This window comes from Fulmarus glacialis, unplaced genomic scaffold (assembly GCF_000690835.1).
Source record: "Fulmarus glacialis isolate BGI_N327 unplaced genomic scaffold, ASM69083v1 scaffold28247, whole genome shotgun sequence".
NCBI classification, from domain to species: domain Eukaryota; kingdom Metazoa; phylum Chordata; class Aves; order Procellariiformes; family Procellariidae; genus Fulmarus; species Fulmarus glacialis.
Genome location: NW_009221728.1, coordinates 11,128 through 25,518, shown reverse-complemented (window position 1 = coordinate 25,518; position 14,391 = coordinate 11,128). Strand labels below are relative to the sequence as shown.

General features: G+C 46.2%; 1 protein-coding gene across 1 annotated transcript; it reads left to right on the top strand.

The window, feature by feature from the left end:
- Positions 1 to 546: 546 nt before the first annotated feature.
- Positions 547 to 14,081, top strand: BRAP (BRCA1 associated protein). The gene is made up of 10 exons (XM_009581214.1): positions 547 to 742; positions 1,567 to 1,756; positions 3,452 to 3,565; positions 4,075 to 4,223; positions 6,439 to 6,514; positions 7,156 to 7,294; positions 7,787 to 7,896; positions 9,535 to 9,624; positions 11,541 to 11,644; positions 12,931 to 14,081. The coding sequence occupies exons 1-10, from the start codon at positions 558 to 560 to the stop codon at positions 13,289 to 13,291; spliced, it is 1,518 nt and encodes a 505-aa protein (XP_009579509.1). The 5' UTR covers positions 547 to 557; the 3' UTR covers positions 13,292 to 14,081.
- The last annotated feature ends 310 nt before the right edge of the window (positions 14,082 to 14,391 follow it).

The window sequence follows — 14,391 nt, the reverse complement described above, 5'->3', positions numbered from 1 at the left end:
GGAGAGCTGGTTATTGCTGGCAAACATTTCCTCCTCCATAAAGGGTTAATTTACTTTGGGCTATGCCGCGGGCTGGTTGGTGTTTTGCTTGTGGCCCGTGGGAGTGGGACCGTGCAGCTCTGTAGAGCTGATTCCGTGATAGAGAAGTTTAAAGACGGAAACTCCCAAGTTGCGTCGAATGTCTGAGCTGCTATCAGGGCAGCGCAGAAGCAGCTCGCTGCCGCGGGGGTCCCCTCGCCCGCGCTCAGCAAACCGTCCTGGTTGCTTTGTGTTGTGCCTGTTGGGATTTCACCGGGCACGGTACAAAACTCGCCTGGCTTGATCCGCAGCACCGGGTCCTGCCAGGGACTCGCACCGGCTGTCTGGCAGCTCTGGAGTTTCCCCTAGAACAGCAAAGATGAGAGGTGTCTCATTCTGCTGCTTTCCAGGGTCGTAATTTGACTTCTCGGGGTGCTGTTGTGTACACGCAGGCCGTGCTTAGGGAACAGCAGGCATTTTGAATGCGCCACTAGTAATGTGGAAACTTTTGATTTTTAAAAGATGAAACAAAAGCTGGCATGGAAGGGAGAAAATCTTCAGAGGCTGCATCTGCCGAGGACAAAAATAAACATGACGATCAAAGTAAAGAGCGTGAGGCTGCTCCAGACTCGCCTTCAAAACAGCTCCCTGACCAGATTTCCTTCTTCAGCGGGAATCCCTCAGTTGAAATCGTTCACGGCATTATGCATCTGTACAAAACAAAGTAAGAATGCTTGACTAATTGTAGCTCTAGTGGGAACAGCGCTCCTGAATAATGCCGCCACCCGGAAGGGTGAGTCTGTCACCCCGGGGCTGTGGCTCCTGAGCTGGGACAAACAGGAAGGGTGACTGGCACCCGGGAGGGCAGACGGGTCCTTGTGTTAATGGTAGAGCTTGAGGCTGGCTGGGGTCCCCCAGCTGCGAGTGATGCCGCTCCAGGTGGAAAGGGCTTGTCCCAGGGGCTGTAGTAGCATAAGACGAACGTGGTTTCCTAAAAAAAGATGTTTGAAAGCAGCTTCTCAAGGGATCCCACAATTAAATTGTGATCTCTGGGGTCTTGAGGAACTGTCTGAGGCACGGTGTTTCATCCCGTATTTCAGGGATTACAATTCCACACCGTTCCCCTATAATTGCGTGAGAACTTCCATTTCGAGTCTTCCTGAAAGCTACCGGGAGACACAAAATGGGTATTTGAAATACTAACAAGCATTGCTCATTTGTTGTAGGAATAGTTCTGAGCATCTGTGGCTTGCCAACTTCAATTGTTTTTATAGAAAAGCAGATGGCAAATTATTCCTGACAAAACCATTGTTTATTGGAGCTGCCCAGTTTAATCCTTTGCTAAAAAGTAATAGTTTCACGTGGGTATGTTGGACACTTACCACAACTCCTTGCTTCTCTTTCTTAATATCTACAAATGTGCAAAAGAGGATTAAGATTGACCACAAAGCTATTGTAGTAGCTGCGGCTGTTGCAAGTGTGATGTATCCAGCTCTGCCTTTGTCCTCTCTGAAATGACATGAAGTTGTGTCACTGTTGTCTTATCAGCAAGATGACCTCTTTAAAAGAAGATGTAAGGCGCAGCGCCATGCTTTGTATCCTCACGGTCCCTGCTACGATGACCAGTCACGACCTGATGAAGTTTGTGGCTTCCTTCTACGAAGTAATAGAGCACATGAAAATCATCCGAGATTCCACTCCAAACCAGTACATGGTGCTGATAAAGTTTAGCTCGCAGGTAAGAGCTGGAAGTCCCTTTGCTGTAGAAGGGACTGCCCTGCCATATACAGCTGCTGTTTAGGAGTGCTGTCTGGCTTCACTGGCCAGCTGTGAGCCAAGATTGCACTTTACCCTCGGAGAAACAGTCCTGTCCTATTGCCCAGAGCTTTTCCAGGGCTGCTGACTAGGATTAGTCCCACACCTTGACCTGGAGGCAAGTGTCTGCCATGTTCTAGCTAGCCTATTTCTTGTTGGCAGGATATTTAAAAAAAAGTAAGGGTAAACAGTTCTCTGCTATCTCAGAGCATATTCAAAAAGAGTGTGATGCATTGTACTATGCTGAACAGAAAGGACCCAGCCAGTGGGGCTTCGTTTGCATTTTAGGAAAGACTTGTTCTGGTTTTCTGAGGAGCTGGGTGGTCTCACAGCCACTGCCAGTACAGTGTGAAAAGGACAGTCTCCCCCAAAACTGAGAGTCTAAGGGGTGAATTGATAACCAGATAGCACAGTTTGCTGCTCACAGGTCTTCTTGAACTATGTCGCGTTAAGCATTCCCCCCTGCCAATTCCTGTGTGGACCCTCTCTCTTGTACCTTCTTTTCTCCCAACTGCAAATGACTTATTTTGGTGTTGGGAGAGAGGTTTCCCCCAGCCGTGAATACTGTGTGAGATACTTCCCACGCCTGTTGTGCAGATGCAGTTTTTGTGTGTGTTTTGTGCTATTTGCAGTAGTGGCAAAGATGCATTTTGTATATCGCTGTATCAAATTTCTGGGGCAAATATCTAGTGCTAAACAGCCTTGCAGCAAATCCGTAAACTTGTACTCAATTCACCCTGAAATTCCTGTTTATTAGGAAATTCCCTGAAGCCTGGTTCCCCAGTGACCCCTAAAGGTAGCAAAAGCAAATCTCATGGGCCTTTATGCTTTCTGGCTGGAGTGATCAGGAATATGGGAATGTGGCATTCAGCTAACTTGCCTCAATCTAGTGTGATCATTTGTGAGAGAAGGGATTTGGGGAGGTTACTGAGTGAAAATGGATGATGTATTTGACAGGTTTTGTTTTGGTTCTGCCTCTTTGCAAGTGGTTCAGAGCATGCCTGAATTGCGACCGGTGAAATGGATCCTTTCCCACAGTTAAATTGTTGTTGCTTTCCCCGACACAAGTATCAGTGTCCTGCAATGTGGCCCTCTTACATTTTGCCAGAGACCAAATTTGCTTTGCGAATGCACTGAAAATGCTGACAAAGCGCAAAGTTTTGTTTTGGTTCTGCCTCTTTGCAAGTGGTTCAGAGCATGCCTGAATTGCGACCGGTGAAATGGATCCTTTCCCACAGTTAAATTGTTGTTGCTTTCCCCGACACAAGTATCAGTGTCCTGCAATGTGGCCCTCTTACATTTTGCCAGAGACCAAATTTGCTTTGCGAATGCACTGAAAATGCTGACAAAGCGCAAAACAGATGCTTCCTGCTGAATGCTCAAATATCAGAGTAGCTGTCACTGCTGTGAACTTCACTTCTTGTCTTCAAGTGGTAATGCTAAACCCAGTGCCAAGATGCAATGCCTGCTGGCAGGAGCTGACTGAAATATCTCCTCTTGTATTACAGGGCTTGGTGGAGGGGAGAAGAGAGGTTACAGCAGATTTCTCCTCCTCTTCCTCGGTTGTGTCAGCTGCGAGTTTTCTCTTTTTAACTGGCTCCCTTTGTTTTGTGCATAGGCTGATGCAGATAGCTTTTACATGGCATGCAATGGCCGGCAGTTCAACTCTATAGAGGAGGATGTTTGCCAGCTGGTGTACGTGGAAAGGGCTGAAGTCTTCAAATCAGAAGATGTAAGTTTGTTTTGTTTTGCTTTCCCTGCGCTTCAAAGAATTTTCACAATTATTTGGACTGGGCAGAACGCTGCAAGAACTGTTTAACTGTATCAGCCCAAACCCCGTTTCCCATTCCGGTGCTGTTTCTGCTTGGGAGAGTTTGTTTGGTGCCTTCATGGGCTTCATGCCTTGCCACTGCAGCATCTCTGACCTAAACCTGCTGTGGGTCGTAGATCTAGCGAATCCAGAAAACAGACTGGGGCTGGTGGTAGACACAGCAGCTGTGCTGAACCCGTGCTGTGAAGAGGATTCTGGCTGTGGTCTATTGAATGTTGTGGATCGCTTTCTTTTTCAATAAATTTCTCACTGCTGTGTAGGCTCACAGGATTACTTTGTAGTGTTTCTGTACCCTAACGCTAGCAGTAATGAGGGAGAAATTTGACTTTTTCTTATGTGGGTGCTTACTGTACTTACTGTACAGTGATTGGAAGGTGCTGAGCAATTTGTCTCTGCTTGTTCTTTTGAAGGGGGCCAGCCTGCCTGTGATGGATCTGACAGAGCTCCCGAAGTGCACAGTGTGCCTGGAGAGGATGGATGAGTCCGTGAACGGGATCCTTACCACGCTGTGTAACCACAGCTTTCATAGCCAGTGTCTGCAGCGGTGGGAGGACACCACGTAAGAGGCTTTTCTTTATTTCCACATCTAAAACTCTGTTTGAGTGTGGTGGTTACGTGCTGACAAGACTGGTTCTGCTCATCAGAGTGTGGGGGCAGGAATTACTGCAAATTCTAATGCTCTTTTTTCCCATTAAGGCAATCCCAGAGAGAAATCTCCCCGCCAAAAGTAATTGAACAATGTTTCCCGTGGGCCTCACTGCTAAGGCAGGAAGGGAGTTGTAGAGAAATGTTGATTTATTTTAAAATATTGTAGGATAAAAATACTGGGGTAAACAGCATTGGATGCACACACAGCCTTGTTTCACTCAGTCTTGTGTGTCTGTTCAGTCGTTCGTTTCCTCGGCGTAGCTGAGGCTGTGCTGTAGGCAGATCTGCACATCTTTTGGGAGTGCTGCAGGGCAGCAGTCTTGCTCGTTTCATTTAGGGGGAGGATGAAGAAGAGCTGGGCAAGAGCAGGTGTACAGGGGGACAGGACTGGAAAGTGAGACAGAAGGGAGGCGGGGAAGGAAGGGACGATGACAAGATCACTCAGTAAATCGGGAAGGGGAGGCAGCTGCTCTAGACAGGCTGTGAAGGTGGCTATGGGCTGAGGGATGGGAGGCTGCGTCACTGGCTCAGGGAAGCCCTCCGTGGCACTGGGCAGGGTTTGGGGGTTGGACCTGCACCTGTCCTTAAAGCAGCTCTTCTTTTCACTACTGCTAACCCTTTCCTGTTCTTGCTCTTACCATCCTTCACATCCCTGTAGATGGGGATTTCCCTGTGTCTGAGCTCCTGACTGCAGAGCCCCCGACGGGCACCCAGGTGCTGCTATCAGTTGTGCATATTTTCCATTCTTGTGGACACCGTTTGCTGTTTCACAGCACATCAGGCAGCCATAGATACTGCAGCAGAAGGCTGCCGATCTTCACTGTGCTTTCTTCTCTGTCACTGGTACCACTGATTGCCCGATGGAGCGTGAGGAAAATTTTAGCCCTCTGTATATCATTGTAAGCCAAAGTAACAGAACCTTGGTAAGATTAATCAGATTTGTAGCTATTCAAGTTTATGGGCTGCTTTGGTCCATAAATCAAAACCAGTTTAAATTTGAAGCAGTGGAGCTTAGCCAGTGTAGGAGCAAGATCCAAAATAGCCCTTAAATATCTAATATACAATTTAAGCAGAACTTACGCTAGAAGAACGATAAAACGATAAAAAAACGATAAAAGAAAATCCCTGTCCACTTTGCATAGGTGCCACGGAGGCTGTAAGTGCCTGAATTTGTATAGAAAGCTGACTGCAATCCAATTGTCTCCTCCCTTAATATTTCTGTAGCTTATCCAGCACCTAATGAAAAATACATAAACAGTCCTGGCAACATGATGCGCAGCCTCAGTTACCCCACTCCCTAGCTGAGCTTCTAGTGCTTAGGGTCTGGACAAAGGTTCCTTCTGGTCTTGGGTCTTCTGTCTTTCTGGCAGCAGTGGTGTAGTTTCAAAAGAAATGATAGTGGGGTGCTTGCTACTGATTCTTTTAGGGTACAGTTATGGGATAGTCTTCCTGGAAGGGCTGAGACTGAATCCATTGGGTTGGGGTGAGATTGAAGCATCTCCTCATCTCCTTAGGGTCGTTTTAAGTACTAAGCTATGTTTGCAAAGTGTAGGTGCCTCCCTCTGTCGCTCGGCTGTCCTCAGCAACGTGTAGTTACAGCATCCTTCCACAACAGTGTGTAGCTGCTGCATAAAACCCTGCAGGTAATGGAGAACTGAAGATGTCAGTTGGCAGCAGTCCGGAGGAGCAGTGTTTAGAGATGTGTAACACATCTATACAAGTGCTTCTTGCAGTGTTTATGGCTGAGGCAGGGAAGTGTTTCCTGAGCTCAGTCGTGGCTTTTGTGCTTACTGGCAGAGGCTGAGGTTGCTGGCAGCCCCACTGAGGCTTTTGGTTGCAGATGTTCTCTACACCTGGACTGCAGCAAAACCAAATCAAGCTGAGACTGTGAAATGGCTTTGTAAGAACCGTTCTTTGTTCTTCTGTCACTTACTGGCTTTAAAAACAGTAGCCTTGTGTGGAATGGAGGCAAATTTGAGTGGGGTAAATGTGAGCTGAGATGCACGCACATAAGGAGCGTCCCACTGCATAAGGCATTTACTTTGAGCTCTCTGGCTCTCTTTTTAATTACCGTAATATTAAGATGGAGCTCCCTGTGTCTAATCATGATGCTTATTGCCCTCTAGGTGTCCTGTCTGCAGATACTGCCAAACGCCTGAGCCAGTGGAAGAGAACAAGTGTTTTGAGTGTGGAGTTCAAGAAGTAAGTAGGTGGGTGGATGGTGAGTGAGATCTAGACTAGATCTGACTGCACAGCTGCTCTAGTTGCTTTTGGGGTTAATTCTGTGGCTGCTTTTGAGCTGATTTTACCAGCTGGTAAAATCAGCTTTCCTTTTGAGCTGCAATCAGTACTGGGAAGGGATCTTACCTCCCAGGCTTCCTGTTCTGACAAATGTTTCTGATTCTTAGAAAGAAGTACTAGCACATAAGCGGCTCAGAGTGTGCGTGATCAGATGAGTATCATAGGAGGCAGCTAAACTAACACTGAACTTGGTGGTCCCTTCTAGTCCGTGCTCTTCAGAGTTTGCTTTTGTGGTCCTGCTGAGGTGCCTCGTTCGTTAGTTAAGGCCATTTTTCCATCCATGCTTGTGATAATCTATCGACATACCCAGCGCCTGCAGGCTTGCAATTGGCTTGAATGAGCAGGTACCTCTTTCTCTTTAGCCTTCCAGCTGAGCAAGGCTTCAAAGGAGGGGGGAAAAGCAAACACTGTTCGCTTTCTAAGGAAGTGACTGGATGTATGCAGCATCAGCAGGCCATCGGTGTCAGATCACACTTTCTCAAAGCGCTGATACCACTGCTTGACAGTGTTGTATGTACAGAGCTTTCTCATTCTGTTGGCAGAACCTTTGGATCTGCTTAATATGTGGGCACATAGGCTGTGGCCGATACGTGAGTCGACACGCTTACAAACACTTTGAGGAGACCCAGCACACCTACGCAATGCAGTTGACCAACCACAGAGTCTGGGACTATGCTGGAGGTAAGCACTCTGTCTTCCCCTCTTGTAGGATGACCTTGTTTGTAAAATGGCTTTCGGGACCCCTTAGTAAGAGTGCTTGTGATAGAGTTTGCTTGGAGATTAAGGGGTTTGCATCTGTACTAATACCTTGTCTTTTGGGAACATCCATCTCCTCTCTAATAGCAATTTTCGTGGGTCTGTAGCAGATGGAGGAGGGAGAACATGATTCTGTAATGAACCAGGGCAGTCCTCTAGTCTCTGTGGAATGTGTTTGTTACTCCCTTTCCATCAATTTGCCCTGAGGTATGGGAACGGGCTGTTGTAATAAATATCCTGTAAGGTGTCTGTGCGAAGTCTGCTAATAACAAATACATCTGTTGTTGGCTTTCTGCCTTGCTAATACGCTGTTGCAGCAGTCTGCATGGTTAATTGTGCTGCATAAAGTATTTCCACTGGTGTCAACCTGGGTGTTCTTAAGCTAAAACTCCCCGTGGTTGAATTTTCTCTCTTCAGATAACTACGTCCATCGACTGGTTGCAAGTAAAACTGATGGGAAGATAGTTCAGTATGAATGCGAGGGAGATATGTGTCAGGAAGAGAAAATTGATGCCTTACAATTAGAGGTAAATATTTTTGCTTGTTGGACTCTGCATTGTGCTGCTGTGTGGAAGTGTTTCAAATCCAGATATGACTACAGGAAAATTACATCAGCTTATGCAGCAGACCTGCTCCCTGCATGTAGGCAATCATCTTCAGGCAGAAGCAGGATGTTTTTACTGCTTTTTTTTTTTTAATTTTTAAAAAAAAACTCTTCTTGGCTCTGCAGAGCCAATGCAGCTAAGTGTAAGCTGGCTGCAGTTTCATCTGCGTTCGCTGGTAGACTGAAGATTAGCTGGTTACACTGCTACAAACACTCAGGTCATTGGAGAGAGAAATGGGTCCGAATACCCAGACTCACTCACCAGACCCTTCCTAGTGGATCTGTAACTTGGTTTAAGAGCCAGGATGTGTACGGAACTGTCAATTCGAGTAATTTAGCTTGTAAACTGAGCAAGTACGTAGGAATCCATAGCTGTGTGCTTACCTTGGCTATCAAGGAAAGCTGACAGGCTCGTCTGATACCAGCCCTATTCTGCTCCCTTCTCTTGAAGAGATAATGATTATTTTGTACCTGTTGGCCAGCTTCTCCTATCCTAACTAGAACGGTAAAGGAGAGAAACTCAAAATTGCTGCTCCGCTGAGCAGATATACTGCAGCATGATTTCAGCCGCATTAGACACAAGGGTATCTGAGGAGGAACAGCCCATAGAGACCAGACTTCGTAAGCTTATTGCTCAAATATTTATTTGGTTGCTTTTCCATGAATTTTCTGAGTAAGGCTTAGATGCTAAACCAGCTATTTTTTACCCTTTTTTCTGGGAGGTTGGTGCTTAAAGTATGTAAGACCTCTATATCTAGCTTATGAGATCTAAATGTTTCTCGAGAGAATGAATTTGGCAGTGTATTTTGGCGCTGGGATATTACTGAAAGTGTTCAAGGCTTTTTGCACATGTTTAATTCTGTAGTGAATGCCTAATTTGGTGCTTATTAGCCTGACGATAAGAAATGATCACGTTTTCCAACATTCTCATAACTCAAGTGCAGAACCAGGAGGGAAAAGATGAGATGTAAGGCATATATCCTTGTTCAGATGCCAAAATAACATTGGAATGGGCCATACTTGTTGGAGAACAATAGTTGTGAATAGTTACACACAGCTGAGGGTGCTTTCCCAGAGACATTCTTACTGTGAAGCTAGATATCTGCACTTAACCCTGCTGCCTTGGGTTTTGGGCTGTGAATGGGGAACTCAGCAACTCAGCCTTTGGGATCTCAGACTCTTGTGGCAGGGATGGTTGATGCTTCATTTTCCTGTGGAGTGTAAAACTTGTAGAGATTTATTGTTACTACCATGAAAAATCTGTCTCCTCTTTAAAAAGTTCTTGGCTTGATACTGGGTATGGCGTGGTGGAACTTTTACTTGATCCTTGCTGTTGTGCTCTAAAGGCTTTCCTTGACTTCAAAAAATCAAGTAATTTGATTTTGAAATCAAATTGGTGAAACACATCTGCTGGATCTGCAGTTTGCACGTATGTTCAGAATGCCCGGTATGCTCAATTTCATCTGATTAAATTGATTTGTATATTGGAGCCCTTTGGGCTTCTTAATCAGCACAGCCACCCTTACGTAAAAGCTGACTGTTCTATCTTCTGTGTTTGTAGTACTCGTATTTGCTAACAAGCCAGCTGGAATCGCAGCGAATCTATTGGGAAAACAAGATTGTCCGAATAGAAAAGGATACGGCCGAAGAGGTGAGCTCTGCTCTCGGCATGTGTGAAACTCTGCTGAAACAGGCCCCTGGACACTGTTAAGTTGAATGGGAGATGGAGCTGTTCGGTCTCTCATACAGCCTGAGTGTTGCGTGACGTGGCCTTGCATAGCCTGTTTCACTACCAGCTGAGAAAATTGGCTCCAAGACGTACCCCTTATCTCGATGCTCAGATCTAGCAATTTGCTGCTCGGTGGTGCAGAAGTAGGTAGATTGCCACCTAGATTGCAGGTTGATTTAAACGTGCTGCTCAGGAAACTGCAGCAGTGGTGAAAACAAGTCCGTGCTGCTGCAGGATCCCTGCTTGCCGATGCCATCCGTCTCACACTGACGTGTACCTCTAGGGAAGGTTAGTGTAGCATAGACAATATGACTTTAATTTGCTCGGCTGCAGAAAGTGGTAGCAGTCTTTCTGCTCCAAATGCATATTGATTTGCCCTTTCTTTTTGATTCCCTATCTCTCCTCATCACCCTTTGGGAAAAGTTCAGAGTCTCGTCCTATAAAGCATTCTGTGGGCAGGACTGCTTCAAAATGTCATGAGCAAAAATCCAGTGAGAATATTTTAATGCTTTTCACTCTACGTAGATCCTTTCAACTAGGTTTGAAGTGAGTCAGGATTTAGGGTTGAGTCCTTAGCTGAACTTTCTGCATGAGTTCTAATTAACCATTTAGTATCTGCAGTTAAATAGCACCATAAATGTAGAAATTATGACTGTTGAAATAGTGGTCATTGACCTTGGTCTAAAGAACAGTCCCAGAAATCTTATGGAGGGCCTTATAAAAGGAAAAGATATAGCGAAAATCGTCTTGCACGTGACCAGGAAACATGATCCACAAAGCAACTTCAAAGTGAAACGACTGTGATATATGCCCCAAATGTGGTTTCATGTTTAAAGATCCTTACAATTTTATTCATGGCCCTTGCTCCATGTAAGCCTTGTCTGGATCGGTGCCACTATGCAGTGTATTCCATTATCAGTGCTTAGGCTACTTCCCCAAATTAACCATCAGCTGCATAAACATTCAGTGATTAAGGCCGGAAGGCTTAAAACCTGCTCTGCATTGACTCTGGCATCAGTGAAGGCACCATATGTGCTGACACTGACATTTATCCAGATTGCTCCTCCAGGAAAGCATTTTTCCTTTAAATTCCTGTCTCCACTACATGCAAGCATGCTTTTGACACTAACATAGGGGAAACAAGTACCTCTGTCTATAAATCTCCTGTAAGTCTTACGTTAGAGGTTTTGACGTGTTCTGTGCAGTGCCTAGAGAACAAAAGCTTGGTTTTCTTTAGCAGTAGCAGTCTCGAGTTGTGAAGTAGAGGGGAAGAGGAAGCCAATGTACATGTGTTTCTGTTTGCGTTTTGCATGAGTAAGATATTCGTGTCAGTAGGTCACTGCCTTATGACAGCAGCTGCTGAGTCAGTGTCGAGCAAAGCAGCATGTTAATTTTCGGACTTTGACCATACTTATTTGAGGTTAATTTAAAAAGCGCAAAAGCCTGACATTGTAAAGCCTTAAGATAGAAATTTAAGTTTGCTGACAGATACAAAAAAGTCTGAGAGAATGGCTAAATGAATGCTTAACTGCAGTCAATAAGAAGTTAAGGATCTGATGCTGCTTTTCTTTGAATGGGGTGCCTGGCACAGATTTGCAGCCTGAGTTGCTGTTCTGTGTGAGCAGCTTCCACGGCAACGTGGTTCCTCATTGGGGTAGTGCAAACTGTAAATGCAGAGGGTCTTCATCAAAATTAAGCCTTTTCTTGACTCAAAGCTTTTGCTTACCTGGATGTAGTAATTGGTCAAAGTCTAGAAACCACTCCAGAAGAATGAATGTCATAATGAAAGTGCACAGGACTTTGATCTCTGTGAAATGCCTGTGTGTTTGTTTTTACAGATTAACAACATGAAGACCAAATTTAAAGAGACCATTGAGAAGTGTGACAGTCTGGAACAGAGGCTGAATGACTTGCTCAAAGAAAAGCAGTCTGTTGAAAGGAAGTGGGTACCGCTGCCAGGTTTAGTTCCATGCAGCCATTAAAACTCTGTGCACTGACATCCAAAAAGAAAAAATCTTGCTATTCCTGGGCAATTTTGAGCTATTTAAACTGGTATACTGAGAACACAGCTTATTTTTAAAAAAGCTCTCATTTCTGTAGGTGTTCACAAATTGAAAGTGCCTGTTGAGTGGAACACAGCTTTTGGGCTCTTGGCTCTTTTTACATGGTCTGCATATTTAGCATTCAGTAATCCTTCCTCTGCCTGCTCAGGAGACGCCAGTCTGTTTCACAATTGGCGGATACATCCAAAGAGAAGAAAAGCAGCTCACCAGCGGCATCTCACCCAGCACAGAGGAAAACGTAGATCTTAGGAAGTGCCTAGACGAAAGATGTCAAGCACGGGGGCTGTGCAGATCAGTGCGTTCCAGCTCCCTAGGTGGGACTGTGTGCTCTGTTCCTCCTAGCCCACCAGGCCCCTGGCACTGCTGCCTCTCCAGCAGTCCTGGTTGGAGCAGGAAACCCAGGCTAGTGAGCTGTGATTCATGCAGCTCACCTTGATGAGCGGAAAGGAGTCTGTATGATGCCAGCAAACTTTCAGGGCAAAAGCACTGAGTTGTTAGGAGCAGGGAAACACTGTCTGTGAAACATGAGGCTACTGATACCCTTGTGGGAGCATCTTGCTTCCGAGTGAAGTGGTATCTTCAGGGTCTTGTACTCAGAGCGTGGCAGGAGCCAGCATCTGGGAGTCCCTGATTGTCCTTAGCTCTCTAAGGACCCCATGTCATCTCTGTGCCCTTTTTGGTGCCTATTCCCTAAGTTGCAGATGCGTGTTCAAGGTTACAGTCCCACGCTCCCACACAGACCCTGTCTGTTGCCTCTGTGGGCCTTTGAGGGAAAGGGACCCTGTCTGTTGCCTCTGTGGGCCTTTGGTACAAGATGGAATTGCTTAACTTGTGAGGGAAAGAATTCTCCCGGGTTATGCAGTTGGAGGGACAAAGGAAGGGATTCTGCTTCACAACATACGCAGGTAATACTGTACAGACAAGCAGGTGCTAGACAAGCCTTGAGCTGGGTAGAAAATCCTGGGGGGATTTCGGAGTCCTCTTGTGTTGCCTCCCTTTGCCCATCTTTTGCCAGAAAACCAAGTTCCAACCAACCAGGTGGTCTTGGTGGGGCTGGGGACAGCTGGGGGTCAGTTGCCCTAAGGGATTAGAAATAAAGAGGATGCAATGGTGTTTGATCTTGGTATAGTGCACCGCTTTCCTGACTTGCGCTTCTATTTGTAAGGTGTTCTCAGCTGAATAACAAAGTGGCTAAACTTTCCAACGAGCTGAAGGAGGAGCAAGAACTGAATAAGTGTTTGCGAGCGAATCAAGCCTTGCTTCAGAACAAACTGAAGGAGGAGGAGAGAGTGTTAAAGGAAACCTGCGAACAGAAGGACCTGCAGATCTCTGAGATCCAGGAGCAGCTGCGGGATGTCATGTTTTACTTAGAGACGCAACAGAAAATCAATCACCTCCCAGCTGAGACCCGACAGGAAATTCAGGAAGGACAGATCAACATTGCAGTGGCATCTTCTGCCAGCTCCTCCACGGGGGGCTCGGGCAAACCTTCTTCCAGGAGAGGCCGTGGCAAGAGGGGCAAATGAAAATCAGAGCGCCCTGCTCCCATCCTGAAACTGGCCGTACTGGTGGTAGGCCAGGCTCACCTCTCGGGACTCTGGCTGGGAACGCCCAGTTCACTAAAGCTCAACTAGAAATTGTTCTTCAGAGCTGCTCATAAAACTGGCTGCCAGTCAATGGAGGTGTCTGTGGTATTTAAAAGCATTTCACTGCACTATTTAGCTATTTTTAGGCAGGTCTTAATGACCATTTTGCCTTCCTACCTTTTCAAAGCCCCTCCTATCATGCATTTGACTTTCTTCTTGGAGAGTGTACTGTTTTGGGGTGGGTGGGTGTGTACGTGTTAAACATCGCATTCCCTGAGGAGATGCTGTAGAGTAGGCTAGGCCCAGTGTGTAAGGCTTCTCCAGTTCTTCTCCTGGATTAAAAGCATTCTCAATTAAGAAATGATTTTATTTAATAAACAGTGTAAATTAGATTATATACATCTCCGTTTAGTATGGGCAGTCCTGACACTGCAGAACTGCTAGTGCAGGAGTAGAACTGTAGTTTGGAAATAAAAAGGAGTGAAGTGTGGAAAATAAACCATCTTAGTGGTGTAAGAAACTGAACGAGTCCTAAAGGCTTGTAATCTAGGATATTAAACGCTTTAAGGGACTTTGCTACTATCTGTTTCTTCATTTTAAAGATGGCCTTTGAAAGGCCAGTGCTTGCTGTCTTTGGGGCAGAAAGTGTGAAAGTTTTATATTCTGGAAACTGCTTAACGGGGTTATTTTACAGGCATTTCTGCAAGTTAAATAGAGTCACTTTTGTGAAGACCGGTACACGTTACGTATTAACAGCTGCCACCGCGTTCTGATCCTCCTGGAGCGGGGTGCGTGTGCGTTCCCTCCGTGAGCTGCGCCAGGGGTGTGTTGCCATAAGCTTTGGTGCTGCAATCCTCAAAACGAGGTGAGGAGAACGACTAACGCGGCGTTTTAAAAACCCTCTTCCTACATGCCTGTACCCAGCCGTGGCAGTAGCTGCCAGCCCCCGCCCGCGGGGCTGCCGTGCTGGGCTCTGCGGTGGAGCTGAGCACGCTGCCCTGCGGCTGGGCCCCCGCCCCTAGAAGCGGGCGGGGGGTTCC